The sequence below is a fragment of the Pongo abelii genome, chromosome 8 (assembly GCF_028885655.2).
Source record: "Pongo abelii isolate AG06213 chromosome 8, NHGRI_mPonAbe1-v2.0_pri, whole genome shotgun sequence".
NCBI lineage: Eukaryota > Metazoa > Chordata > Mammalia > Primates > Hominidae > Pongo > Pongo abelii.
In genome coordinates, this window is record NC_071993.2 from 12,297,346 (window position 1) to 12,325,125 (window position 27,780).

A 27,780-nucleotide genomic window follows, 5' to 3' on the forward strand; every position below is an offset into this window, starting at 1 on the left:
TTGGGAGGCTGAGGTTGGATCACCTGAGGTTAGGAGTTCGAGACCGGCCTGGCCAACATGGTGAAACCCCGTCTCTACTAAAAATACAAAAATTAGCCAGGCGTGGTGGCGGGTGCCTGTAGTCCCAGCCATTCAGGAGGTCAAGACAGGAGAATTGCTGGAACCCAGGAGATGGAGCTTGCAGTGAGCTGAGATCACGCCACTGCACTCCAGCCTGGGCGACAGAACGAGACTCTTGTCTCCAAAAAATAAAAACAAAAAATGCTATTTGCTGCTGCTAACATATGAGATACTGGACTCATCCTAACCTTTCCTATCTCCCACCCCGCCTCCAAGCCTCCTTCATTTTTCATGGTCTGAATGGCAATAAACCAGCTTGTGATGAGCTGGGCTAGAGATAGGTGTGCTGTTAACTAGATGGTAGAGACAGTGGTGCTGCTAGTAATATAATCCTGTACATTCTCATATACATCCCCCTTGTCATAATTTTTTCTTTTTTTTTTTTTTTTGAGATGGAGTCTCGCTCTGTCGCCCAGGCTGGAGTGCAATGGTATGATCTCGGCTCACTGCAAGCTCCGCCTCCCAGGTTCACGCCATTCTCCTGCCTCAGCCTCCCAAGTAGCTGGGACTACAGGCGCCCGCCACCATGCCTGGCTAATTTTTTCTATTTTTAGTAGAGACGGGGTTTAACCGTGTTAGCCAGGATGGTCTCGATCTCCTGACCTTGTGATCCGCCCACCTCAGCCTCCCAAAGTGCTGGGATTACAGGCGTGAGCCACCACACTCGGCCCATAATTTCTTCTAAAGCCATCTAGCCACGCTATTATTGAAGCGTGAGTTACTGTGGGACTGAATTTTCATTGGTTTAAATTCTGTCACCTAACAAAGGGGTATTTTCCCTCTTAAAATTATAGATTATAGCCAGGCATGTTGGCTATCATCTGTAATCCCAGCACTTTGGGAGAACAAGGAGAGAGGATACCTTGAAGGCCAGGAGTTGGAGACCTGTATGGGCAACATAGTGAGACCCCATCTCTACAAAAAAATTTAAAAAACTAGCCGGGCACAGTGTTACGTGCCTGTAGTCCTAGCTACTTGGGAGGCTGAGGTGGGAGGATTGCTTGAGCCCAGGAGTTCGAAGCTATGGCGAGCTGTGATCATACCACTGCATGCCAGCCTGGGTGACAGAGTGAGACCGTGTCTCAAAAATAATAGAATTTTAAAAGACTAATGTCCTCTATTCTTTGCCACAGTACATAATTCTAGAATTTGCACCCCACCAAAGAATAGTATTTCTGTACAGTTGTTCTTGAAATGTGGTGTTTATTCTGTGCATTTGTCTTAATATGCTTTTTTTTGCATTATAAGTTATAAAAACTCATACCTTTCTGCTTTTACTGAATGTCATTTAGAAAAAAGTTTTTTTTTAAGATAATGACAGTAACTCATATATTAGTTGAAGGGAATAGGATTCCCTTTATTCATAATACTTCTTTTCCATTCATTTAAGAGAAATGTGATGACCTCTGTTGTATTCTGGCTAATATTATAATGAGGACAGGAAAGTCAAGAGACAGGGATAAGAAGAATGCTGTTTCTCCCCTCCTTAGAATAGCCCAGCAGCAGTTATTACTCTGATCAGAATTTCATAGTGATAGTGCTTTGAGTAGTTGGTCCTGTACCAGTTGTGTTATGATTTTGAGTAAGATTCTTCTGAATGAGAGAATGATTGGGAGACAGTGCTTTTGATCTGGGATTAATGATTCTAGGGGCACAGTAAAGAAATCATTGGTCAGTCATAAATTCAAGAACCAGATACTGTAATCATTGCCACTAAAACTTGGTTTCTCACCCCCATCTGTATACCCGAAAACTTTATTTAATATGAGCAAATAATGCTGTTCCTATTTCTGTAAGACTTAAGTATGTAGATAAAAATCCAATTATTATACTTATTAAAAGATTGCTCCTTATAATAACATAGAAACCACATAAAGTCTAGGCAGCAAGTTAAAGTCTTATGTCAGTGTTTTAGTTGATTGCATTAATATTTTCATATGGAAGGATCATTCATAGGGATCTTAATGTACTGACTGGATACTCTCATAGCTCAGAAAATTTCAGATTTTAAGTATAATCAGAGGTTGATTGTAAATGTAATCATATTCCTATTTTCAGTAATGGAAGACTTTGTAATATATTACAATTTTTAAAAATGACTCAATACTTTCACAGTGTCTTGCATGTAATAGGTGTTCATCGTATAACTTTGAAGGAGTGAAGGTAGTAGACACAAAAGTACATTCTGAAGCTACATAGAATGACTAGCTGTAGACGCCTTGAACTTAAAACACTGTCATTTCTGAGAAGTTTGAAGTCATACAAATGTATTCCTGACTAATCAGGTTGACCACTTGTTCTTGGTAATCCTGTTCTGCAGGATGTCAGTGGGGGAGGCCCCGCACGTTCTTATCCAGTTGGAGGCCTTTGTTACTATCTTTCTCCCCCTGAGTCCATGGGCGCCATCTTTGAGGATCCTGTCCATGTCGTTGTTTATATCATCTTCATGTTGGGGTCATGTGCATTCTTCTCTAAGACATGGATTGAAGTGTCTGGTTCCTCAGCCAAAGATGTAAGTGTTTGGTTTATTTTAAAATAAAACTCTTGGCAGTGCATGGTGGCGCACATCTGTAATCTTAGCACTTTGGGAGGCTGAGGCTGCTGGATCGCTTCACCCTAGGAGTTTTGAGACCAGCCTGGGCAACACAGTGAGACCCCGTCATGACTAAAATAATACAAAAAAAAATTAGCCGGGCATGGTGGTGCGTGCCTGTGGTCCCAGCTACTTGGGAAGTTGAGACGGAGCATTAACGCTTGAGTCCGGGAGGTGGAGGTTGCAGTGAGCCAAGACTGCACCACCACACTCCAGCCTGGGTGACAGAGCGAGATCCTGTCTCAAAAAAAATAATAAAGGCCAGGCGCAGTGGCTCACGCCTGTAATCCCAGCACTTCAGGAGGCCGAGGTGGGCAGATCACAAGGGTAGGAGATCGAGACCATCCTGGCCAACATGGTGAAACCCCTTCTCTACTAAAAATACAAAAATTAGCTGGGCATGGCAGCACGTGCCTATAATCCTAGCTACTCAGGAGGCTGAGGCAGGAGAATCGCTTGAACCTGGAAGTCGGAGGTTGCAGTGAGCCGAGATCGTGCCACTGAACTCCAGCCTGGCGACAGAGCTAGACTCTGTCTCCAAAACAAATAGATAGATAAATAAAAAATTTTTAAAAAGTAAAATAAAACTGTTTTTGGAAAATTCATATTTAATTGTCAAAATAGTAGTTGATACACTTCTTTATAACTTAAACTTTAATTTATACATTTTTAATGAGTCAGTGTCACCCCAACAGGCTAAGAAGTGGTTCCCAAAAGGTAAAAAATTCTTAGATATTACAGTGGTTTGCAACCCTCCTGCAAAACAAAATCTTGTTTGGTAATTGAAGAAGGGTTGAGAAGCACCGGTTTCATAGGGTTAACATGGAGCGGAGTTGCACTGAAGCTTTGGTTTCCTCAGGCTTAATGCGAATGATATGACAGTGCAACTTTCAGGTTATTGTATGTTGTTACTTGTTAGTGTGTGGCGAGCACTTCGCATAGAACGTGGTAGATGTAAGCAGTGAAATGTTGGAGTTGGATTTTGAAAGTAGTTTTTCTCTCGGCAGGTAGCTAAACAGCTGAAAGAACAGCAGATGGTAATGAGGGGCCACCGAGATACGTCTATGGTTCATGAGCTTAACAGGTAAGGCCGCTAGACTAATAGCCCTGTTTGTGTTTCCGTCTTTCAGTGATGGCTAAATGTTTTTCTTTATTCAAGTTCATATTTAAAGCTCTTCTGTTCACACAGATGCATCAAAATTTCACACAAAACTTGCTTTCCACGTCAAAACCAACACCTGAATTATTCATTGAAATTGTGAGCACTGCTCTGCTCATCCCAGTGATAAAATCTTGCAGATCAGTGCTGTTCTCAGCATTGGCTGGCTGCACATAAAATCACCAGAGCTTTTCAAAAGGATTTCCCAGGAACTGTGGCTTGCTCGGTCTGGGGTGAGTTCCAGGCATCAGGGTTTTATTTTTTGGTAACAGCTTTATTGAGATAAAATTCACATACCATGTAATTCACTCACTTGAAGTATATTGTTCAGTGTTTTTTAGTATATTCAGACTTGTACAGTCATAAGTTTAAACACATTTTCACCACCCAGAAAGAAACCCTGTACCTACTAGTCCACCGTCCCAACCACCAGCCCCAGACAGCCACTTTTAACTTTGTCTCTACAGATTTGCCTATTCTGTACATTTCATATAAATGGAATCATATAATGTATGTTCTTTTGTAAGTGGCTTCTTTCACTTGGCATCATGTTTTCACAGTTCATAAGCTTAATTCTTTTCATGAATAATATTCCATTGTAGGGCTTTACCACACTTTATCAGTTGATAGAAATCTGGGTTGTTTCCACTTTTTATGAATAATGCTGTTGTGAACATATTTGTATAAATTTTGTGCTGCTCAGCTGTCTTCCAGGGTGGCTGCTCCAGTCCACATTCCCACCAGCAGTGTATGAGGTTCCACTGCTGCCTGTCCTCGCCAGCACCAGCTCTGGCTTTTTAATTTCAGCCATCCTAGTGGATGTGAAGTGGGGCACAATCACAGCTCACCGCAGCCTCTTGGGCTTAAGCGATCCTCCCCGCCTCAGCCTCCAGAGTAGCTTGGGACCACAGGTGTGTGCCACCATGGCCAGCTAGCTTTTTTCTTTTTTCTTTTCTGAGATGGGGCCTCGCTTTGTCGCCCAGGCTGGAGTGCAGTTACCATCTTGGCTCACTGCAACCTTGACATCCCGGGTTCAAGCGATTCTCCTGTCTCAGCCTCCTGAGTAGCAGGGATTACAGGCACGCACCACCACGCCCAGCTAATTTTTGTATTTTTAGTAGAGACGGGGTTTCCCCATGTTGGCCAGGCTCGTCTTGAACTCCTGACCTAATCATCCGTCTGCCTTGGCCTCCCAAAGTGCTGGGATTACAGGCGTCAGCCACCATGCCTGGTGGGATCCAGTTGTCCCAGCATCATTTGTTGAAAAGGCACTGGTATTTTTCCTTGAACTTTTTATTTATTTAGAACACAGACTGCAGAGTAGTATGATGGATCTCCAGCTCCAGTTGTCATCATCCTGCTGTTCTTGTTTCACCTATCACCACCTCTAATCCTTTTTGAGTATTTTAAATCCCATTTTTAAGTTTTCCAGGTGGTTCTAATATGCAGCCAAGGTTGAATTACTGAGATGGATCCTCAACATCTTATGACATAAATTGGTTCATACTTACTCTTCATTCCACAAGAGGGAACGAAAGGTTACTCATTTAAAAATCTTAAACATTTTAATATTTAAATCTGTCCAGGAATCTCATGTCCTGTAAGATTATATATTGTCTTTCTTGGCTGTTGACTGGTTCCTGGAAATTAGGGTCAGAGTCTTTGCCTGGATCAGAGCTCCCGTTCCCATGCCGTGTCCCGCACACCCCTCCACACTGCAGCCTGTTCCCTCTGGAGTTCAGGGAGGCTTTAGACCCAGCTATGGCTGCTGTGCTTCTACCTGTCTTCGTCTCTAGCTGCTGTGCTGTTCCTGTCTCTGCTGCCGCCTAACTCGGGGTTCTGTCTCCTAGGTACATCCCCACCGCAGCTGCGTTTGGCGGTTTGTGCATTGGCGCCCTGTCGGTGCTGGCCGACTTCCTGGGGGCCATTGGATCCGGCACTGGAATTCTGCTAGCAGTCACTATTATTTATCAGTATTTTGAAATATTTGTTAAAGAACAGGCCGAAGTTGGTGGGATGGGTGCTTTGTTTTTCTAAATGTCCAAATATTTCATTTTGTGCGTGTGAAAGGGAAAACACTTTGACGGATCGTTTTTGTCAGATGATACTGGTGGCTCCCCTTTTCTCCCCTCACAGTTTCTTGTTTCAAGTGCTGACTGACCCGTTTCTGAAACGGGCACCGAGCTAAGTCTGTGTGCAGCATTAGTACCCGCTGCCTTAAAACTCAAGTTTACATTATTCATTAAAAAAGTACATCTAGTGTTGCCTGTAGTGCTGGAAACCAATGTATCTACCTTGCTGTGTTAAATCATGACAGTGAGATGGTGAGATGGACTCGTTCTGCACACAACATTCAAAACACTTAATATTGCCCCCACTTGTTTAAAAATAAATGTAGTTCAAATTGCCACTTTCCAGTATTTTTGAGCTTATTTAATGAGTTCTGGAACATTTATATCTAATCTATATTTTAGATAATTACTTTTTATACTTTTTTAACTCATGGTGTCCCCACTCCCCACCCCCACCTCATTTTTATTTGTCCTTTCTCAAAGCAGCCACTTAGCCCATATGGGCAAAATCAAGTCTCCAGTTATTTCTGTCACTAGAAACAACTGCTTCTAAGGCCTCCTCCTCCTCCTTCTCTTCCTCTTCCTCCTCCTCTCTTCCCAGTGACAGCATCATCCTGCTGTTTGCCTGTATTGGCTATGCCTTCTAACTCCAACCAGTCACTTGAGAATATTCTTTCAAGATTCTAGACCCCGATTCTTTTCTGTTTAAATCCCTAAAGCAAAGATCTAATTCTCAAGCAATGTCTGTAGTTCAGTGGGGGTGAACAATGAATATATTCATGCTAGGAATTTGTGTCTGTTGTTGTACTCATAGCAGCAACATGAGTGTAAACAGTAGACAATAAACTTTTATTTAAGAAAACTGATTCAGTTGTGTTGGAAAAAAATAAAGAAATCTGATATTAAACGTTTTCTAAGATCATTTGTATAGGTTCAGTGTATTCATAAGAAGTCCACCCTGAGATGCCTGTAAAAGTCAAATGCAATTACACTTCAAACTTTAATCCTAAATTATTGACAGATTGTGACCAACTGAAGAGTAATCATATATGTGACTAACATTTGGGAGGAAACAGGAAAACAGTGGTCTCAAAACAATATCCCAGTCTCCATTTGAAAGAGCATAGTTCTTGGTAAATCATTTTGAAAACTATGTGCTTTATTTCCCAAAAGATCAAACTTAATTTTTAAAAGACACCCTTTTCAGAAGTATGGGTTTTCATTGCTGTTTAGTTTCTTAGGTGTAGTACGTCTTATGTAGCTTATGCTTACAAAGCCAAATAATCGCAGGGCAAGGCAGATAAAGGCAGGCAGGATAGTAACAGTGGCTTGGTGAGCATCCGCCAAGGGCCTCAGACCACTGTTAACATAAAAACATCGACCCAGTGTTATGACGTCCGATTTTTTTTTTCCCTTAAGAAGGTGGAAATATGGCTTTTAATACCTAGGAAACCTTCAGTTTTTAAATGCAGGGCAAATAAACATTTTTAAACAGTGCCAGCCAGACTGCCAGTTCTCAAACAGACTTAATTTCCAAAGCACAACCTTTTCATGTTTACAAAAAATAGAAATGGCATTTAGGGATACATTCTAGGATTTGGCTCTCACTTCTAAGTTGCACTCTTAGGAAGAAGGAGAGGATAAGCTTAGGTCAGCTGCAGAGGTCATTCCCATGGGGAGTGGCTGGGGAGGAACTGGGCTATGTGGAAAGACTGGGCTGCGCCTGTCTACGGATGCCTTCTCTCTAGATTTCAATGATAGCATGTGGCTTTCAGAGCTAAGGAAGAGTTAGAGCTTTGGAGAATCACAGTGCCTGTGATTGAAATCAGGATTTAAAAAAGGGTTAGAGGCATAGGGGAAGGCTACCATTATAGGAAGTAGTTGGATCTTAATTTTCACATGTATAGGGCTAGACAGCTTCATCTGTAAAGTTCTGTATTTCCATAATTGTTTTATCTTTAGTAAGTCCAGTGTAAAGATCTTACAGTTTCACTCATAAAAATATCCTGGGCTCAGACAGTGAGCCTGTGGACAAATGGAGGCTACGGCAGCATTCTGGCATTAGCACTCTGATTTTATCTGGAGAGCCCTTTCATATGGTTCTCAGGGCCTGGCTTACCCGCTGGAGCTAGGCTAGAAACATGACTTAGGGATGGATGAGAATCATCCTGAGACTTCCGTGGGGGCCAGACTGGAAAGTCCTGGAAAATCATGGAGCTGCTGGAGGCCCTAAAAGTCAACACAAAAAGAGCTAAACTCACTCAAGAAGCTGAGAAAATGGCCCAGGAACACTGGTAGAACTGCTGGATGACAGGGTTTCAGGCATGGGAACCAGATCAATCTGTACCTTCTTGCTCTGAAGTACTCTGTATTGGGTTTCAGGTATTGGCTGATCTTGCTGGTTCTGTTCATGGTTTAACATCAAGATATTACTGCCCCAAACCATGTCAGTCTTATGGATTTGTTTTCAGAAACTTCAAGTACTCTTTGAGGTAAGAATAGGAAAAGAGATCCTCAAGTATGTGCAGATGCTTGAGGGATGGACCTGAATTTTCATTAGTCTCCTAGCCTTGGTGTAGTGAATGGAATCAACCATTTTCCTTACTTAAAAGCTGGTTCAGCTTCAGTAAATAGGTGAACTTAAAACTAGTAAAGGATTCTATTGAATCCTACCCTAGTTGGATTCAACTACCCTAGATGAATTTTGCATAGTAAAAATTCAATTAGAAGAGGCCAAAAAGCTTTTTTTTTTTTTCTTTTTAACGCTGTTTTAAACACTAATGGAGTACATGGTTATTTGCACACCCAGCTTAGAATTTTATATTGGGTGTTGAGAGTGGAAATGACCTAATTGAGAACTCAGGTCTATTTCTCTATACAAATACCCCTGTCTACCAGATTAGACTAGAAAAGTAACTGAGCTGTAGTTAACTGCTGTTGAGCTTTAAAGAATTGGAGTAAACATACTTGCATTTATATTCTTTTTTTGTTAATTTTAGCTGGAGTTACAACAAATTTAAAGGAAGGTCACAACCTACCTGTAATTACAATTCCATACCACCACCACATCTGTTCTGTGCTTTTATTTTACGAAAAAGCTAATGGCAAATCTACATTAAACTAAGTTGAATACAAAGTCTTAGTGAAGAAGGCCTGGTGGTCTCGTTTACAAAAATGGCCAGTGTCATATTTGGCCTTAAAATTTCAAGAAGGGCACTTCAAATGGCTTTGCATTTGCATGTTTCAGTGCTAGAGCGTAGGAATAGACCCTGGCGTCCACTGTGAGATGTTCTTCAGCTACCAGAGCTGTGGAAAGCAAAGAAAACAACTTAGATCGTGCCGTTAAGGAAGGACAAAACATCTTATTCAATCAGTGTTTGCGGAGCAGGTACTACTATATGTCAATTCCTATGCTAGATGCTGGTGATACATTTTTTTTCGCCTATAAGGATCTTAAGGAATAAAGACTATAAAGGCAAGATTACATTCCTAGCATGAGACAAGAACATCAGGGATAATGATTTTTTTTTTTTTTTTTTTGGTGAGACAGAGTCTTGCTCTGTTGCCCAAGCTAGAGGGCGATGGCGTGATCTCGCCTCACTGCAACCTCTGCCTCCCGAGTTTAAGTGATTCTCCTGCCTCAGCCTCCCCAGTAGCTGGAACTATAGGTGCACGCCAACACGCCCAGCTAATTTTTGTATTTTTAGTAGAGACGGGGTTTCGTCATGTTGGCCAGGATGGTTTCGATCTCATGACCTCGTGATCCACCCGCTCAGCCTCCCAAAGTGCTGGGATTACAGGCGTGAGCCACCACACCCAGCCAGGGTTGATTTTATGTGTTAAAACAGCAAAGTTGGAAGTGTATAGAGCCAATCGCTATACCTCATTTATAGCTGGGGTAGGGATTTGCTTTTCTGAAACTAGATGGTGATGATTATGTAGGATCTTAGGGATTCCATCTTTTCTGTTGCTAGGGGATACATATGTTCCCCTGGCAAGTTAAACTGTGTGCACGTTAGGACTGGAGATACACTACCAAGAATGCGGTCTCAGGACCTTATTACCACAGGCTTTCATTAAAATTTGTTTCACTCAGATGGAGGTTGCCAGATATAAAATCAGCCTCTTGTTTTCCTCGCCACTTGTTTGGGAACAAGCCTGGGGACATTTGCAGGCAGGGAGCATGTCCTACTCACCTGCGTATAGCAGGTGCTTGGTAACTGGCAGATGCTACTCTTTGTAACAAACTGATTTTTTAAAATTTTTTTGAGATGGAGTCTCGCTTTGTCACCAGGCTGCAGTGCAGTGCCATGATCTTGGCTCACTGCAACCTGCGCCTCCTGGGTTCAAGCGATTCCTCCTGCCTCAGCCTCCTGAGTAGCTGGGACTACCAGCATGCACCACCATGCCTGGCTAATTTTTGTATTTTTAGTAGAGATGGGGTTTCACCATGTTGGCCAGGCTGGTCTGGAGCTCCTGACCTCAAGTGATCAGCCTACCTCGGCCTCCCAAAATGCTGGGATTACAGGCGTGAGCCACCGCGCCTGGCCAGCAAACTGATCTTAAGGTGTAATACTTTCCTTCTGACTTCTCAAATGTTGCTTGTTGAATAAACGGTTTGATTACTGTATTTTGATTCTACTAAAGCTAGGCAATTTGGTTCTTTTATCCCTCCTCCTTTATAGCCATAGTAGCCCTCTCTCTACCTCCCCTCACTTATTCTATTTTTTTCTCCCTTTTCCAAGACCAAAAGTGAAGTTAAGAAGGTGGAAGGGAGAAGGAAGACATTTTACAAAAAGGATACTCTTCTACTAAAAGATAACCCCGCATGGCATTTCACACTTTCCTATGTCACCCTGCTTTCCACACACCTCCTCAGAGGGAGGGGCTATCTGTTATTGTTCCTGTTTTATGAAAAAAGCCAAGAGAGGCTACAGAACCCGTTTGATGTGATAGCTAATTATGGTCCGTGGAGCCTCAAACCGAGTCGGGCCTGTGACTCCAAGCTGCGCTGCCTCGTATTGATTGTCATGCCTTTCTCCAAATACGCGCCAGATAAATTATTTTATCTATTCAGTATGATTGTTCTAACTCTGGCTTTGAGCTGTCGAGGTGGCTTCTACCTTAGGTCTAGTTTTTGGAAAGGTGAAGCAGGAGTGGAAGCTCTCTAAGGGATCTGAAATCTGATTTTATCCGAAGAAATCACAGCAGCCTTTGAAAGACACATTCAGATTTTCAAACAAACAACAGACATTTCAAAACCAGGTGCTCTGCTTATTCATTGAAACTGTAAGCTGCTGAAACTCAGGGAAAAGCTTAAGAAACTGGTCTTAAAGCTTCAGGCCAAACAATGCTTCAAATCACATTTGAAGTAATCACTTAAAAACAGTAGAAAAATCAGTTATCAATTACCTAAAACACTTATACCCAATAAAATATTCCCATGATGACAAGTGTCTGCTTCTTTCTAGATGAGTGAAAGGGATTTGCCAGCCCATACACAGGTGCTCCTTGAAGGGCCCATGACATGTCTCCATACAGTATCTCCTCTCGTGGTTTTATGAAAGGACTTTTCTCCCCATAAGCTTACCTACTGTTTACAAAAGTCCCTAAAAAATGGGTGGCCAAGAATGATACAATGCATCTACATGACCAGTGATTTCTAAGGGCCACACAGCTAGTTTGGTTGATTATGTGAAAAGCATATCACACTGAGTATACAGGAAATACCTCAAGTATTTGTTGAAGGAGCATCATCAATTTCTCCTTGAACATACAGCCTCCACAAAGGACCACCCCTCATACTAGCATACTTGACGAAAAGCTAACAGCTTATTTACCCACACCTTTGCATCGCTATGAACTGAAGGTTTAAAGTGTAGAATCGTTTTGGCTACTCAGCAGGAATATCATCTGGGCCATTCTGTAGGAGAAAAAGCCCCTACCAAAAGTTTGCACTTGACCCAGAATGCTTTGCTCCTATTTTCAAACTCTGTGCCACCCAGAAAGGAAAATTAGTAGTGGTCACCTGCAGTTTTACAAGTTGCTAGGCATTTGACTTTAGTGATATCAAAAAGATAAATAAATGGAGTTATAATTAGTACCCAGCTTGCTGGGATGGGGACGGGGAGAACTGGAGAAACTGGGTGGTGGTCTGGAGAATGCTTACCATCGAGTCTCTGCAGCAGGTCATTCTTGGGTAAAGAAATGACTTCCACAAATTCTAAACAGACAAAGCGCAAGTGAAAACAAAGCTAATGTCAAGAGCCTACCAAAACAACCCAAAATGTCTGCAGCTATCACCACTACACCAAGCCATACATGCTCGGCCACCAGGAGTTGCAGAACATACCTCCATCCCCTGGAAATAAACAGAAGGAGAACATTTCAGCAAGGCCTGGAGTGGTAACATTGGAAGACTTTTATGCAAGAGGCATCGAAAAGGCTTTGAGAATTTCACAGAAACCTGGGTCTCTGCTAACTTAATTTATATACATTGTCAAACTCGAGCAGTATGAAGTTATTCTCCACATGATGTTAAGTAGCAAAATTTAAAGCATATTCGATAGTATGTATATTTTTATAGATATGAATCTGCATATTATGTAAAATATACAGAACATATAAAAACTTACCATTTTAACCACTATGAAGGTACAATTCAGTAGCATTAAATAACATTCAGAACGGTGCACAACCACCACCAGTATCCATCTCCAGAACTTTTCATGACACCCAACAGAAACTCGGGATCCACTCAACACCAATTCCCCATCCCTAGTAGCGCTTCCTCTGCTGTCTTCCTCCATCAGTTTGTCATTCTGGGCACCCAGATAAGTAGAATCAGAGTATTTGCCCATCATGTTATCGCATGTTTCAGTGTGGGCATGTGTTTGTGTGTATACTACATTTTGTGTATGCATTCATCTGCTGGCAGACACTTGGGTTATTTCCACAGAAGCGGCCATGAACACAGGCACACAAGTATCTGAGTCCCTGTTTCACTTCTTCTGGGTGTAGACTTAGGAGTTGAAATGCCAAACATATAATAATTCTGTTTCTAATATGCTGAGGAACTGCCAAACTTTTCCACAGTGTGTCATATGTATATGTGCAGTTCAAAAATTAAGATTTATTTATTTATTTATTTATTTTTTGGAGACAGGGTCTCACTCTGTTGCCCGGGCTGGAGTGCAGTGGCGTGATCTTGACTCACTGCAACCTCCGCCTCCTGGGTTCAAGTGATTCTTGTGCCTCAGCCTCCCGAGTAGCTGGGACTACAGGTGCGCACCACCACGCCTGGCTAATTTTTGTATTTTTAGTAGAGTTGGGGTTTCACCATGTTGGCCAGGCTGATCTTGAGCTCCTGACCTCAACTGATCCACCCACCTCAACCTTCCAAAGTGCTGGGATTACAGGCATAAGCCACCACGCCCGGCAAAAAATAAGACTTAAAATTAGTTGCAGTGGGATACTGAAACATAAATATGAACAACTGAAGAGGGTAAGAAATTAAAGAATATCACTGATACTGATTTACTGTGGTGCACATATAAATACCCCCTTTAAAAGGATGGGAGAGACAACACGGAACTGACAGAGACATCACAGCTTCTGAATCCAAAGTTGCTAAGAAATATTAGAGCGAAGACAAATAGTGAATAATCTGCTGCCCCTTAACAATTACTTAGGCCACTTTTTTTTTTTTTTTTTAAGAGAGACATGGTCTCATTCTCTCACAGAGTGGCACCATCAGAGCTCCTCCAACTCCTGGGCTTAAGTGATCCTCCCGCCTCACCTTCCAGAACAGCTGGGACTACAGGGGAATTTAGGCCATTCTTACAATATACATGAAGACAGAAACAAGGGTGATTTAAGTTTCTCACTGTTTACTACTTAAGCCTGCAGCTCATATTACCAAGTGGGAATCCACTTCATATAGATAACAGGGAAATATGTCATTTAACATTTTTTTACAAAGAAAGCATAAAGATGAATGAAGTGGTAAAAGAAAAATGCTAAAATACATGATTAGGAAGATAGACAAGAATACTGATGAAGTCTATTTGAAAGACCGATTCTTTCCATGAAAGACTACATTCTTTTAATAAATCAAACTAGCAGCAAGTTCCAAGACACGTAATGCAACCACACCACCTTCATCACAGCCGACGCACACATACCTGGCTTCGGCTTCGGCCTTGCATTTTCCGCATCATCTCCGTTAATGGTGACTGTCACGATGTGTACGGTACAGTTTGACAAGCCTGGGTCCATACAGACCGCTGTGGAGAGAAGGGACAGGCAGATGCGTCAGTCCCTTTGGCATTTGTTTCACTACGGTCTTAGGAAGATGCGTCTCACAGCTCAGCGTTGATGTGGAGGTGATGCGGGAAAACTAGTTCTCAAATTTGGTAGGCAGATCTGCAGGCTGCAAAGCATCTGGGCACTCACACTCTCCCCAGAGCTCCTGAGTCAAGCTTGCTAGGTCTGCGGGGTTAGATGGTACTGTCAAGTTGTAAAATCCCTTCACCACATCAAACTCAAAAAAATCTTCCAGTGATGAGGGTAGCACATGGATGAGATGGGTGAGCAATAAATCTCAGGGTGGAGGAAATTCCTAAAGGCAATTTATTTTTTGAGACAGAGTTTCACTTTGCTCTTATTGCCCAGGATGGAGTGCAATGGCGTGATCTTGCCTCACTGCAACCTCTGCCTCCTGGGTTCAAGTAATTCTCCTGCTTCAGCCTCCCGAGTAGCTGGGATCACAGGTGTGCACCACCCGGCTAATTTTTGTATTTTTAGTAGAGATGGGTTTCACCATGTTGGTCAGGCTGGTCTCGAACTCCTGACCTCAGGTGATCCACCCGCCTTGGCCTCCCAAAGTGCTGGGAATACAGGCATGAGCCACCACATCCGGCCAAAAGGCAATTTAATTTCATTAATTCTCCCCCAGCTTCAGGCCTTTCTGGCTCCAGTTTCCTCCTGGGAGGGGAGATTCCCTTACACTTGGTGACCAATCCTAATCTATGATTTCTCTTCAGTGAATTCTGAGCATAAAGAACACCCAAATAATCAGTCCCTTCCCACATGGAGGAATCCATCGCCTGGTGAATTTTCAAGCAATACCCACCTGGAGAACATTCGGCAACGTCCCCTTTGTAGCCAGTTTCTTCTTCAAGCTCCCGGAGAGCAGCTGCTTCTGGGGTTTCGCCATCATCTATGAGACCTGCAAGTCCAAATCATTGGTGTGATGGGAGCGGGAAATCTGGTACTTTGAACCCCTCCTTCTTTTTTTTTTTGTCTTTTGTTTTTTGAGATGGAGTCTCACTCTGTCGCCCAGGCTAGAGTGCAGTGGCGCGATCTCGGCCCACTGCAACCTCCACCCGTCCAGGTTTAAGCAATTCTCTGCTTCAGCCTCTGGAGTAGCTGGGATTACAGGCGCGTGCCACCTTGCCCAGCTAAGTTTTTGTATTTTTAGTACAGACGGGGTTTCACCATCTTAGCCAGGCTGGTCTTGAACTCTTGACCTCGTGATCCACCTGCCTCAGCCTCCCAAAGCGCTGGGATTACAGGTGTGAGCCACCGTGCCCGGCTGAACCCCTCATTCTTCTAACACACCTGCTGCTGCGTTACGTTAGAAGAATCAGAACACTGTGAAAAGTGGTCTTACAGAGAAACCTGAGGATTGGAACTATATTTTTTTGAAGATGGAGTCTCACACTGTTGCCCAGGCTGGAGTGCAGTGGTGTGATCTTGGCTCACTGCAACCTCTGCCTCCTGGGTTTAAACGATTCTCCTGCCTCAGATTCCTGAGTAGCTGGGACCACAGGTACGCACCACCACGCCCGGCTAATTTTTGTATTTGTAGTAGAGGCTAATTTGTATTTTTAGTCTCACCATGTTGGCCAGGCTGCTTTCGAACTCCTGGCCTCAAGTGATTCACCCGCCTCAGCCTCCCAAAATGCTGGGATTACAGGCATGAGCCACTGTGCCCAGCTTGGAATTTTTATAGAAACAAAAAGGCAAAAGAATAAAACTCTGAGCAGATGAATCAGGTTCTGAAGGCATCACCCGGTCGTCCTATTCAGACCCAGATCCTTCATGATCCTTCATGAGCATCTCCATGCTGCTCTGCACAGCACGGGCAGCATCTGTGAGGAGATGTGACTCGGTGGTGACCAACTGGCTTAGGCCTGGGAGCTTGCCGTGTGGCTGCAGCACAGGAAGCCTGCTCATATTCTGCTTCCTTACATGTGGGATGCTGACAGCATCACCTGTCTTGTCTTCCTCCCTCACAGCAAAACACAGAGGCCCGGGAATGAAAGGCCAGAAAGAAGCAAACTGGTGGCCATTAGGGGACTCCCATGGGCACTGTGAGGAGTGAACAGAGAGGCCAATGAAGAGGAAGGCAGCAGCAACGCAGACTCTTTTTCCTGAAAGGAAGTAAAAAATATAATGAGAGGCCTGACACGGTGGCTCACGCCTGGAATCCCAGCACTTTGGGAGGCCAAGGCGGGCGGATCACGAGGTCAGGAGATCGAGACCATCCTGGCTAACACGGTGAAACCCCGTCTCTACTAAAAATACAAAACATTAGCCGGGCGTGGTGGCGGGCGCCTGTAGTCCCAGCTACTCGGGAGGCTGAGGCAGGAAAATGGCGTGAACCCGGGAGGCAGAGCTTGCAGTGAGCTGAGATCACGCCACTGCACCCCAGCCTGGGTGACAGAGTGAGACTCTGTCTCAAAAAAAAAAAAAAAAAAAAAAAAAAAGTATATATATATATATATATATATATATATATATATATATATATATATATATATAATGAGGCTGGGCGTGGTGGCCCACACCTGTAATCCCAACACTTTGGGAGGCCGAGGTGGCCATATCACCTGAGGTCAGGGGTTCGAGACCAGCCTGGCCAACATGGTAAAACCCTGTCTCCACTAAAAATACAAACAATTAGCCAGGTGTGGTGGTGCGCACCTGTAATCCAGCTACTCGGGAGGCTGAGACAGGAGAATCGCTTGACCCTGTTAGGCGGAGGTTGCAGTGAGCTGAAATCGTGCCACTGCACTCCAGCTTGGGCAACAAAAGCGAAACTCCGTCTCAAAAATAAAAATAAAATAATGAAAAACTCGGGCTGGGTGCGGTGACTCACACCTGTAATCCCAACACTTTGGGAGGGTGAGGCAGGAGGATCACTTGAGGCCAGGAGTTTGGGGCCAGCCTGGGTGACAAAGCAAAACCCCATCTCTACATAAAATTTAAAAATCGAATGTGGCGATGCATTCCTGCAGACCCAGCTACCCAGGAAGCCAAGGCAGGAGGATCACTTGAGCCCAGAAGGTCAAGGCTGCAGTGAGCTGTGATTGTGCCACTGCACTCCAACATGGGCAACAGAGCTAGACATAGTCTCAAAAAAAGAGCCCAGGCATGGCAGCTCACACCTGTAATCTTAGCACTTTGGGAAGCTAAGGCGGGCAGATCACTTGAGCCAAGGAGTTAGAGATCAGCCTGGGCAACATGGCAAAACCCCATCTCTACAAAAAATACAAAAAATGAGGTGAGAGGATCACCTCAGCCTGGGGAGGTTGAGGCTGCAATGGGCTGTGATGGTGCCAGAGCACACGAGCCTCAGCAACAGAGACCCCATCTCAAAGAAAAAAGAAAAAGTGAGAGAAGAATTTATTAACGTTAATATTAAAAGTTATCAAATAGCCTGGCCAGGCGTGGTGGCTCACGCCTGTAATCCCAGCACTTTGGGAGGCCGAGACCAGCCTGACCAACATGGAGAAACCCCGTCTCTACGAAGAATACAAAATTAGCTGGGCGTGGTGGCACATGCCTGTAATCCCAGCTACTCAGGAGGCTGAGGCAGGAGAATCACTTGAACCCGGGAGGCGGAGGTTGTAGTGAGCTGAGATCCCGCCATTACACTCCAGCCTGGGCAACAAGAGCAAAACTCTATCTCAAAAAAAAAAAAAAAAAAAAATTCAAAAAGGGTAATTAAATAGCCTTCAGTAAAATGGTGAGGAAATGAGAAAAGTGATAGTCGTTAACCATATATTACCACTAGCTGGCCTTTTAAAATATAAAACCTTGGCTGGGTGTGGTAGTTTAGGCCTGTAATCCCAGCACTTTGAGAGGCCAAGGTGGGTGGATCACCTGAGATCAGGAGTTCGAGACCAATCTGGTGAACATGGTGAGAGCCCATCTCTACTAAAAATACAAAAATTAGCCGGGTGTGTTGGCTCATGCCTATAATCCCAGCTACTCAGGAAGCCGAGGCAGGAGAATCACTTGAACCTGGGAGGTGGAGGCTGCAGTGAGCTGAGACCGTGCCACTGCACTCCAGCCTGCGCAACAGAGCAGGACTCCGTCTCAAAAAAAAAAAAAAAATAATAATAATAATAATAATAAAAATAAAATGTATACCACTAATAACAAATAGATGAGATTTAATCTCTTTAGATGGGAACAATCCAATAAAGTCCTACAATAATATAGGGCAATAAATTCTGGAGAGCTTTAATTACTGTGCAAGAAAAATGTTCTAGTTGAAATGAAGAGTGTCCTTGGCCTGTTTCCACACAGCAGAGCAAACCATCTTCTCCATTCACATTTCTTGGAGTTAAGAGCCTGGCCTAGGCTGGGCGTGGTGGCTCACGCCTGTAATTCCAACTCTTTGAGGGGCCAAGGTGGGTGGATCACCTGAGGTCAGGAGTTTGAGATCAGCCTGGGCAACACAGTGAAACCCCGTCTCTACAAAAAATACAAATATTAGCCAGGTGTGGTGACACACGCCTGTAACCCCAGCTACTCGGGAGGCTGAGGCAGGAGAATCGCTTGAACCCTGTTGCAGTGAGCTGAGATCACGCCACCGCACTCCAGCCTGGGTGACAGAATGAGACTCCATCTCAAAAAAAAAAAAAAAAAAAAAAAAAAAAGCCTGGCCTACTTATCAATGGACATTTCCATTAGCAGATGGCTAATGACAAACAATCAAATAAGCTGAGAAGGCGAAGGGCAATTACTCAAAAGGCTGGAGACGGCTGGGTGCAGAAGCTCACGCCTGTAATCCCAACACTTTGCGAGGCCAAGGCGGGCAGATCATCAGGTCAGGAGATCGAGACCATCCTGGCTAACACGGTGAAACCCTGTCTCTACTAAAAATACAAAAAATTAGCTGGGCGTGGTGGCCGGCACCTGTAGTCCTAGCTACTTGGGACGCTGAAGCAGGAGAATTGCTTGAACCCAGGAGGCGGAGGTTGCAGTGAGCTGAGATCGTGCCACTGCACTCCAGCCTGGGTGACAGAGCAAGACTCTGTCTCACAAAACAAAACAAAACAAAAAACAAAAACAAACAAACAAACAAAAAGGCTGGAGGCAGCATTGCCAAGAGGAGGCTGGGATGGATGGGAGGTGGCCTCGTGTCACCTTCCTGGGTTCAGAGGGTTGTTGGGGTGTCCTGGGGGCCTGGAGGAGCCTCGCTATGAAATGGTTTAGTTTTACTTAAAACCACAAGGACAGATTAAAAACTGCAGAGCTGAGCTTTGCAGTTCTCAGGCTTTACCCTGGTTCAGGCCAACATCCCTAAGAAGCAATGTTGAGTGACTCACCTGCAGGGAACTCTATGCAGTAGCCCCCCATTGGTGGTCGGAACTGTTTCACCAGAACAATACACTCATAGTGAAGCGTTCTCTGCAGCACGGGGATGACCGCGACACCTGTCACCAGGAAATGGAACCAAGGAAATCCCTAATGAGAGGTCAGCAATGCCAGCACATTGTTTAGAGCAAGCTAATGAAAACCCCAGACTTTAAGAAACTCTGCTTTAATCTACAATACTGGCAGTTAATCTTGGAAGCTATTTTAAAAACGTAATTAAAAATCATCACTTCTATGTTGTTTACACTTTCTTTTTTAAACAAAAAGCCTGTTTAATTGTCACGGTTTCTTAAAACTAAAATCAGAACTAAAAGGAAACATTTCCTACAGGGTCAAGGATGTAAGGTTTCTGACTACACCGACCTTCCACAGAACCACTTTCCAGCGTGTGGCAGCCCTACCACTGGTGAGGCCACAGCCATCCCTGTGCTCCTGGGTCAACTTTGAGCAAGAAATCAAGTAAGTTCCACTGTCTGCAATAAATGCTAGCAAGACTGATTTTCCAGTTTTAGGGTAAAAGACCTTTCCTCTCAAGTTACTTGGCCTTCATTAAAACTTAAGAAAAACAAAAACGACTCGGTTTCAGAAAACACAAAGCACCCAGGAGGGTCCCCTGGCTCCCCACAGCTTCCTATCTGTGAAGCCAGCAGCTGCAGCACAGCTACTGTTTACTTCCAGCAAAAACAGAAACCAAAACCAAATGGAAAAATAAGAAAAGCCTAGCGCCCAACTTCCCCTCGACCAGAGTGATTCTCAGGATTGTTTGTAGGCTCTTTGCAGTCAAGGCATTCATGCCTGGAGGGGAGGGTGAATGGAATAGGCTTTGCCCAATTAATTCCGTGTCCTCATCAACCTGTAAAGCAAGTGGTCCATAAGCATAAAGGTGTGCCAAGTAACGTTTCTAAACTAAAGGCTCTCACCTAGATCCTTCGAACAGGACACAAGGATTTCTAGAAGTCATAACACGTCTAGACACAGTGTGTGGCTTCAAACTATATTGATTAACATTTAGTTATAAACATTAGAACAACTTCCCCTCAAAAACACCGTTTTGAGCTTAGATAACAGAAGCCAGAAGTTACTTATAAACAAAGCTTAATTTAGTTATACAGTATGGCAAAAACTAAGCGGAGATTTAAAGATACAACATCATAATAGAAGTTAACTTGGTTCCATTGAAAACCCTCCTATGATCACAAGTGCTAACTTCCTTCCTAAAGGGTTGGAATAGGTTTGCACTCCTACCATCCGCAGTCTGTTCTTTCCTGGTTGTACGTTTCACTGATTCCCAAGTTCTGTTCAGGCAGAGAAGAAAAAAAAGTCATTAGTGCTAAAGAGGAGAATTTTCTTAGGTTTTCTGTGTACAACCAGAACTTCTTAAATGCAATGCATGCAAATGTACTCATGATACTGGTCAAGAAGACAAAGGTATGCATTAAAAAAGCTAATTCTGCTCTCCTATAGCTTCTGAAAATTAACAATGAAAACTCTTGCCACCCTACACCTCACCCTCTGGGTGCTCCTGAAACAGAAAGCCTACTAAGCATGTGAGCTGCCGCTTTCTCAGAACACTTTAGTTTGGATCCTATGTCTCTGGGCAAGGAGCACAACCAGCGATGGATTAATAAGCAGGTAATGCAAATGAAGCCGTAGGAAAAGACTTGCCCTGTCTCTAGGAAAAAAGCTACCGTGGACAACGTGAACTACTGAGATTTTTATATCATTTTAATTTTTAAAATATGTGACCTAAAACACACAATTTAAGAAGGTAGAACCTTCCCATTTATTAATGGAGGAATTATTAAATGTAGGCAAGTGCCCTACTTTGCATGTGTGAGATCTTATCTACAAAAAGTGGGCTGAGTAACAGCACAGTCCTGCTCTCTTATATGGCTTTATTCCTGGTTAGCTATTGGTTTCTGACTGTTACCCAACTCAGCTTTTGGGTAACATCTGTGCTATCCTATTTTCTGGCCTTGAAACATGGGGCACAGTTGTACAGGAAACCCAGTTACTGACACAGTTATGCAGTTTAAAGGGGCGAGGCATAAAAGGAACATTCCCCCTTCACTCTCTTCTCCCTATAACAGAAAAAAGCAGTGGTAAGAGATCAGAGTGGAGAAGCAAACAATTTTAGGATCTCTTTTAAAGGAAGTGAGACGTGTGGGTGGCTCTGGGGCTTGGGATAAAAAGGAGTTACCACCTGCATCTCAATAGTAAGAGCTGCAAGATATCCTCCTCGGAAGAACCCTCCTGCTCATGCTTCCCATCTGGCTGTCCTTAAAATTTGGACCTTGTCATATTTTCATTAAAATTGTTCAAATATTTAATTTGCTTTTTAAAAAACAAAACAAAAAGACTGTCTGGAAATTGTAGGTCTTTCAGCATTGTACCCAAATTCTGAAGGCCAAATATGTCAAAATGAACACAGGAAAATCAAACAGACTTCTATGACAACTCACAGCAGCCCAACATTCCTGTTAGTAGCACGGAGCTGACCAACAAGCAATGCTGGTAAGTAAATCATACAGATTGCAAGAGATGAAACACCTTTTGGCATAGCTCTCTCTGCTGCCTCCTAAGGTTAGTCCTAAAGACTGAAGAAGACAGTGCTGGGAAAAGCACTGAAGGTCCCATCCCAAACACTAGGAATAAGGGAAACAAAAAGAGGAGCATCATTATCGTGGTTAAGGTGAAGGAAACAAGCAGTAACGAGCCATAAATCACCAGCAATAAAACAGAAACGCATTGATAAGAAATCTTGGAATAAGATTGCCCAGTGAGAGCTCCAACAACTTCAAAGGGCCTGTGAGATGCACAGCTGACTGGAAGTCAGCTCTTAGTCTCTACTTGCCTACGAGCTAAGCCCAGGGCTCCAGCCTCCCTGAGGCTCTTCCCTCCTTTGTAAAAAGCAGGAATGAGTATGTTATCTCTAAAACCTCTTCCAGCTTTAGGGTTCTGCTTCCAGTGAGATCATCCTATTCCTAGTCTCCTTTGTTATGGGAAAGCCTGTTGGCCTTCCTCCCTCTAGTTCACCAACACAAGAGGCGGGAGGGTCACAGAGGGTGACTTGGGCACTGTCCTGAATGTCAATAAAGACACAACACTACTGGAATATTTTTATATTTCTAAAATTAACCCCACATCCCCTTTCATGAATGAGATGGTGGAACATAGGATTCTCTAGCTGCTATTTTCTCTCTTAGACTCGGCCCTCCATATCCGTGGGTTCCGCATTCGTGCATTCAACCAACCACCCACTGAAAATATTTAGGAAAAAAATTGCATCTATACTGAACATGTCACATTTTTTCTTGCCATTATTCCCTAAAGAAGAGTACAACTGTTGACACGGCATTTGCATTGTATTAGGTGCTGTAATTACTCTAGAGATGAAGTGCGTGGGAGGGTGTGCATAGGTTAGAGGCAAATACATATTGAATATATATGCATTTTCATATCAGGGACTTCAGCATCTGTGGATTTTGGTATCTGCAGGGGGTCCTGGAACCAACCCCGACAGACACCAAGTGACAGCTGTACAGGTTGGGTATTCCTTACCCGAAACGAGGGGCCGGAAGTGTTTCAGAGTTTGGTTTTTCAGATTTTGAAATACTTGCCTTACCCTCTGGGTCTCATGCAGGCCTTTTTGACATTTTGATCAGTATCTTTACCCCACAGAGCAGGAAATAAGCCAGAGAACCCCACAATGAGTCATGCACATAGGTCTCAGCCCATGTAGGGTGTTGTGGGGAACTGCTGCTGGGCATCCGGCCTGCATACGTGCCACTTCACGACCCCCTGTGGGCGTGCCGGCGGAGGGAAGTCGCCATGCGCGTGCAAAGGATACATCAGGCCGGGTGGTGGCTCACGCCTGAAATCCCAGCACTTTGGGAGGCCAAGGTAGGAAGACTGCTTGAGTTCAGGGGTTCGAGACCAGCCTGGGCAACATAGTGAGACTCTGTCTCTACTAAAAAAATTAAAATTAAATTAAAAAAAAAAAAAAAAAAGGATATGGCCGGATGCGGTGGCTCATGCCTGTAGTCCTAGCACTTTGGGAGGCCAAGGTGGGTGGATCACCTGAGGTCAGGAGTTTGACACCATCCTGGCCAACAACCCTGCCTCTACTAAAAATACAAAAATTGGCCAGGCGCGGTGGCATGCACCTCTAGTCCCAGCTACTTGAGTGGCTGAGACAGGAGAATTGCTTGAACCAGGGAGGTAGAGGCTGCGTGAGCTGAGACCACACAACTGCACTCTAACCTGGGCAACAGAGCAAGACTCTGTCTCAGGAAATAAAAAAAAAAAAGAGGGACATAGCTGAGCTGAAGGGGAGGGTCGGTCCCTTTTCCCCTGGGGACACTGCCTGTGTTGTATGCCTGTGTTTTGACTGCAGCCCGTCACACGGAGTCAGGTATGGAATTCTCCACCTGGGGCATCATGTTGGCAATGAAAAGGTTTTGGATTTTGCAGCATTTTGAATTTCAGATTTTCAGATTAGGGCTGCTCAACCTGTACACACAGGCTTTTCTATTAGGTCAGAGATAACACATCCTATAACTTATACATCGTGGCATACTGGAAAGTACAAAGATTCATTCTTCAAAGGGTGACATTCTGGTATGAAATATTAGTGCTTTACGTAAGCCCTCTTCAGAGGCCAGGAAAAAAACCCTATGTATGGAAGAATGGACATGACCATGTTATAAATATGGTAGTTTGGTAGATTTTAGAGCCTACTCCTAATCTACTGAAACAGATATTCTGGAAGTGAGACTTCGTCGTATTTTCAGAAAAGTACCCATATGATTCTGATGTACATCCCTGATTAGGAAATGCAGGAGGGCAGAAGACCAGTCAGGTGAAGAGATGAGCTGGTGTGAACACATCTTTTTTTTTTTTTTTTTTTTTTTTTTTGAGATGGAGTCTCGCGCTCTGTTGCCCAGCCTGGAGTGCAGTGGTGTGATCTCGGCTCACTGGAACCACCACCTCCCGGGCTCAAGCAATTCTCCTGTCTCAGCCTCCCAGGTAGCTGGGATTACAGGTATGTGCCACCACGTCCAGCTAATTTTTGTATTTTTAGTAGAGATGGGGTTTCACCATGTTGGCTAGGCTGGTCTCGAACTCCTGACCTCAAGTGATCCACCTACCTTGGCCTCCCAAAGTGCTGGGATTATAGGCGTGAGCCACCGTGCCTGGCCTCAAACACATGTTTAGACTCATTAGAGTTGAGAGCTATGTTTTGTGTTGTAAACTTAATTAGATAGGAAAAAGAGAACCAGACTGTATCACTATCCATTGGGTTCCAACCTCTCTATAGTTTCACAAATATAAATACATTTGAACATATGGTGCTCCCTAAGACTTGGGCCTTGCCACATTTCTGTATTGGGTTTGGGCCCTACTTATTTTGTACATTTAGTTTCCCATATCAAACTCACTTGGCATTTTAAGTGAAGAGTTAGAGTCTTCCATGGTCGATGGATCATACTGTGCTTAGCTTTCTTACTGCTGGGTTTTAATTCAGCAGTACTATCTCTCTCTTAATATGTTTCCCGCAGCTCTCCTAAATTAGGCCTTATTAAGGGCTTTGCTAGTTTAGTAGATATAATCAAAGTTGTTCAGATGACCGGCAAGCCCATGTATTTGCATCTTGACGATCTATTTCATCACAAAGAAATCATGTACTCTTATTGGATCACTTTGCAAATGGAGTTTTCATATTGATGAATTTGTATCACGTGATCTGGTTACTAAATTTCATCCTCATTCTGTTGTACTCCTTTTTATATTTCACTAAGTAAAAAATTTATTTTCACAGTATTTTCTTCTCATAGTTTATAATATCAAAAGATTGCTATGCAAAAATCTGGAAAGTAAAAGAAAAAAGGTTAACCACATAGCTTTTTTCCCATTTTGCTATAATTTTCCTTCCAGCTTATTTGGCAGAGTTTGAAAAGCATATACACACTTTTCTACTTTGTTATCAACTTAGGAGCTCTTCCCATATTGCTAGGCTGTCTTCAGAATCTGCTTTTTAGTTGGCTGCAGAGATTTTACCAAGGGAATACACTATAACAATTCATTTCCTATTTTTAAGATATTTAGGTTGCTTTCAGTTTTTCTTTTAAAATTTTGGTGAACATTTTCTATACATAAATTTAATTCTGAATACTAATTTACTTAATACTTTCTTTTTGCTGTTATTGTTTTTGTTTTTTTGAGACAGAGTCTCACTCTGTCACCCAGGCTGGAGTGCTGTGGTGCCATCTTAGCTCACTGCAACTTCCGCCTTCCGGGTTCAAGCAATTCTCCTGCCTCAGCCTCCCAAGTAGCTGGGATTACAGGGCCACTAGGCCCAGCTAATTTTTGTACTTTTAGTAGAGATGAGGTTTCGCCATGTTGCCTAGGCTGGTCTTGAACTCCTGACCTCAACCGATCCCCCCCCCAACCCACCCTTGGCGTCCCAAAGTGCTGGAATTACAGGTGTGAGCCAACACACCTGGCCCTTAACACTTTGTTAAAACTGGGATTACCAGGTCAAAGGGTACAATATCTTTAGGGCTATTGACACATATTATGAAATAGGGTGTACAAAATGTTTTTTTCCTGATTTGCATTTCCATGAGGCAGGCACGTACCTCAAAATTAGCAATGTTGTTGTTTTCTCTTTATTTCTTCTAATTTAGAAACTAAAAACAGATTTTACTGGAAGGAAGCAACATGTACTGTTAATTATTCTGTCACCTTATCAGCTTAAATTAGGTTTGGCCCAAAAGTTTTAGGTCTACACTTGTCTACTTAGGGAGAATGGTATTAAAATAGTTTTCTGATTAGTTACTGTAACACATTTACAACCCAATTTTATTCAGCAACTATAAATGATCCAAACATCCTAACACTGGAAAAACAGCTAAATTAGATTCTTTATTTAAAACAGAGTTTACAAAAAAGAAAACATCAAAGTTTATGCAAAACACTCAACAGATAACCTGAGAACCCAAATAACGAACATTTTATAAGAAAAAAAAAAGTTTACCTAGTTTTACCAGTAGGATCCATGTACGTTGTTTTTTCAAGCTTGACCCATTTTCCTTCTGAAATTAACTAAAAGGATATCAGGTAATAAGTTGGGAAACTTTCAAACCAAGTTGCTTTTATCTAAAAGGGTTTTTTCTTTCACATTTCCTCTGTCCTTCCCCAGACTCCCAATAATCATGTTTCCTTCCCAATAATCTGTGGGCACGTTTTTCAGTTCAGAGTACGGAGGTACTCAGGGTTGTTTTTTTAAAGGGCACTGCTGGTTCTTTTTGAAATTTCTTGGTAGTAGTAGTAACAGGTGAAAAGAAATGACAGTCTAAAAACTCCTGGGGGTTGGGGGAGGTGTGGGGCATGGAGGTAACCGGAAGGGAGCACATGGGGTGAGGGTATCCTGGGACGCTCCTGATGGTCTGTCCCCTGACCTGGGTGCATACAACACAGGTGAGTTTCGAATGTAGAAATGGCCATTTCTAGACACTGGTATTTTTCCTGTCAGTGATGACACAGGAAGGCGGACTGTGGGGAAACAAAGTCCGGGACTGGATCTCCTATCATGACACGTGGGTTTCCCACCCAACCGCAGATGGACACCCCAGGTTCGTTCTGCCTAGACACTGGGGAGTTCTGGTGTTGGAGACTAACTTACCTACGGCACTATACTGAACTGAGAGGAAAGCGTCACTGCGTATAAAGCAGTAGCCTTTCTCCTACTATCCTATCTTTCACTTCTTGCCAGCAGCAACCTAATCATTTTCAGCAGATCTGTTCACAGACAACATGGAAAGATTAAACCAAAAGGAATTCCAGAAAGGTGTCAAGATCAGAGTTCCAAGATGAAGGATTTAAAATTTATCCACTGCAATGGTTCCTGCAGGAAGAGACTTTTAAAGCTAAATTGAATAACACAGAGACATACATTGGTTCTAGAATTCATTGGAATTTAGACTACAATTAACAACGTAGGTTTTTATTGTTCTTAAACACTCATGTTGGGCCATAAACAGCCAAGTTGTGACAACTACATATGAAACATCTGAGTCCGCAAATGCATATATTCTTTCTTCTTCTATCTAGGGAAACATAGGAGGGATTAAGAATTTTTCTGTTAAGAGCCCAAATCT

The 27,780-nt window shown here is 43.3% G+C and overlaps 2 protein-coding genes across 6 annotated transcripts in view; one reads left to right on the forward strand and one right to left on the reverse strand.

Annotated features, from left to right (window-relative positions):
- SEC61A2 (SEC61 translocon subunit alpha 2) overlaps nucleotides 1-6,801 on the forward strand; it is a gene marked incomplete at its 5' end in the record, with an annotated part of 38,815 nt that extends 32,014 nt beyond the window's left edge. The window contains 3 exon segments of the mRNA NM_001133612.1: nucleotides 2,441-2,632; nucleotides 3,721-3,797; nucleotides 5,723-6,801. Of these exon segments, the coding sequence (NP_001127084.1) occupies nucleotides 2,441-2,632; nucleotides 3,721-3,797; nucleotides 5,723-5,909 (456 nt within the window). The 3' untranslated portion in view covers nucleotides 5,910-6,801.
- Nucleotides 6,802-6,865: 64 nt separating this feature from the next.
- NUDT5 (nudix hydrolase 5) overlaps nucleotides 6,866-27,780 on the reverse strand; it is a 30,743-nt gene continuing 9,828 nt past the window's right edge. For 2 of the 5 annotated variants that reach the window (XM_009245117.4, XM_024252984.3), the window contains 8 exons: nucleotides 26,658-26,725; nucleotides 20,864-20,913; nucleotides 19,570-19,677; nucleotides 15,078-15,173; nucleotides 14,128-14,229; nucleotides 12,297-12,305; nucleotides 12,114-12,167; nucleotides 9,013-9,250 (listed from right to left, as the gene is read on the reverse strand). In XM_009245117.4, coding sequence (XP_009243392.1) covers nucleotides 9,141-9,250; nucleotides 12,114-12,167; nucleotides 12,297-12,305; nucleotides 14,128-14,229; nucleotides 15,078-15,173; nucleotides 19,570-19,677; nucleotides 20,864-20,913; nucleotides 26,658-26,725 — 597 coding nt within the window. In that variant the 3' untranslated portion in view covers nucleotides 9,013-9,140. 5 annotated transcript variants of the gene reach the window in all.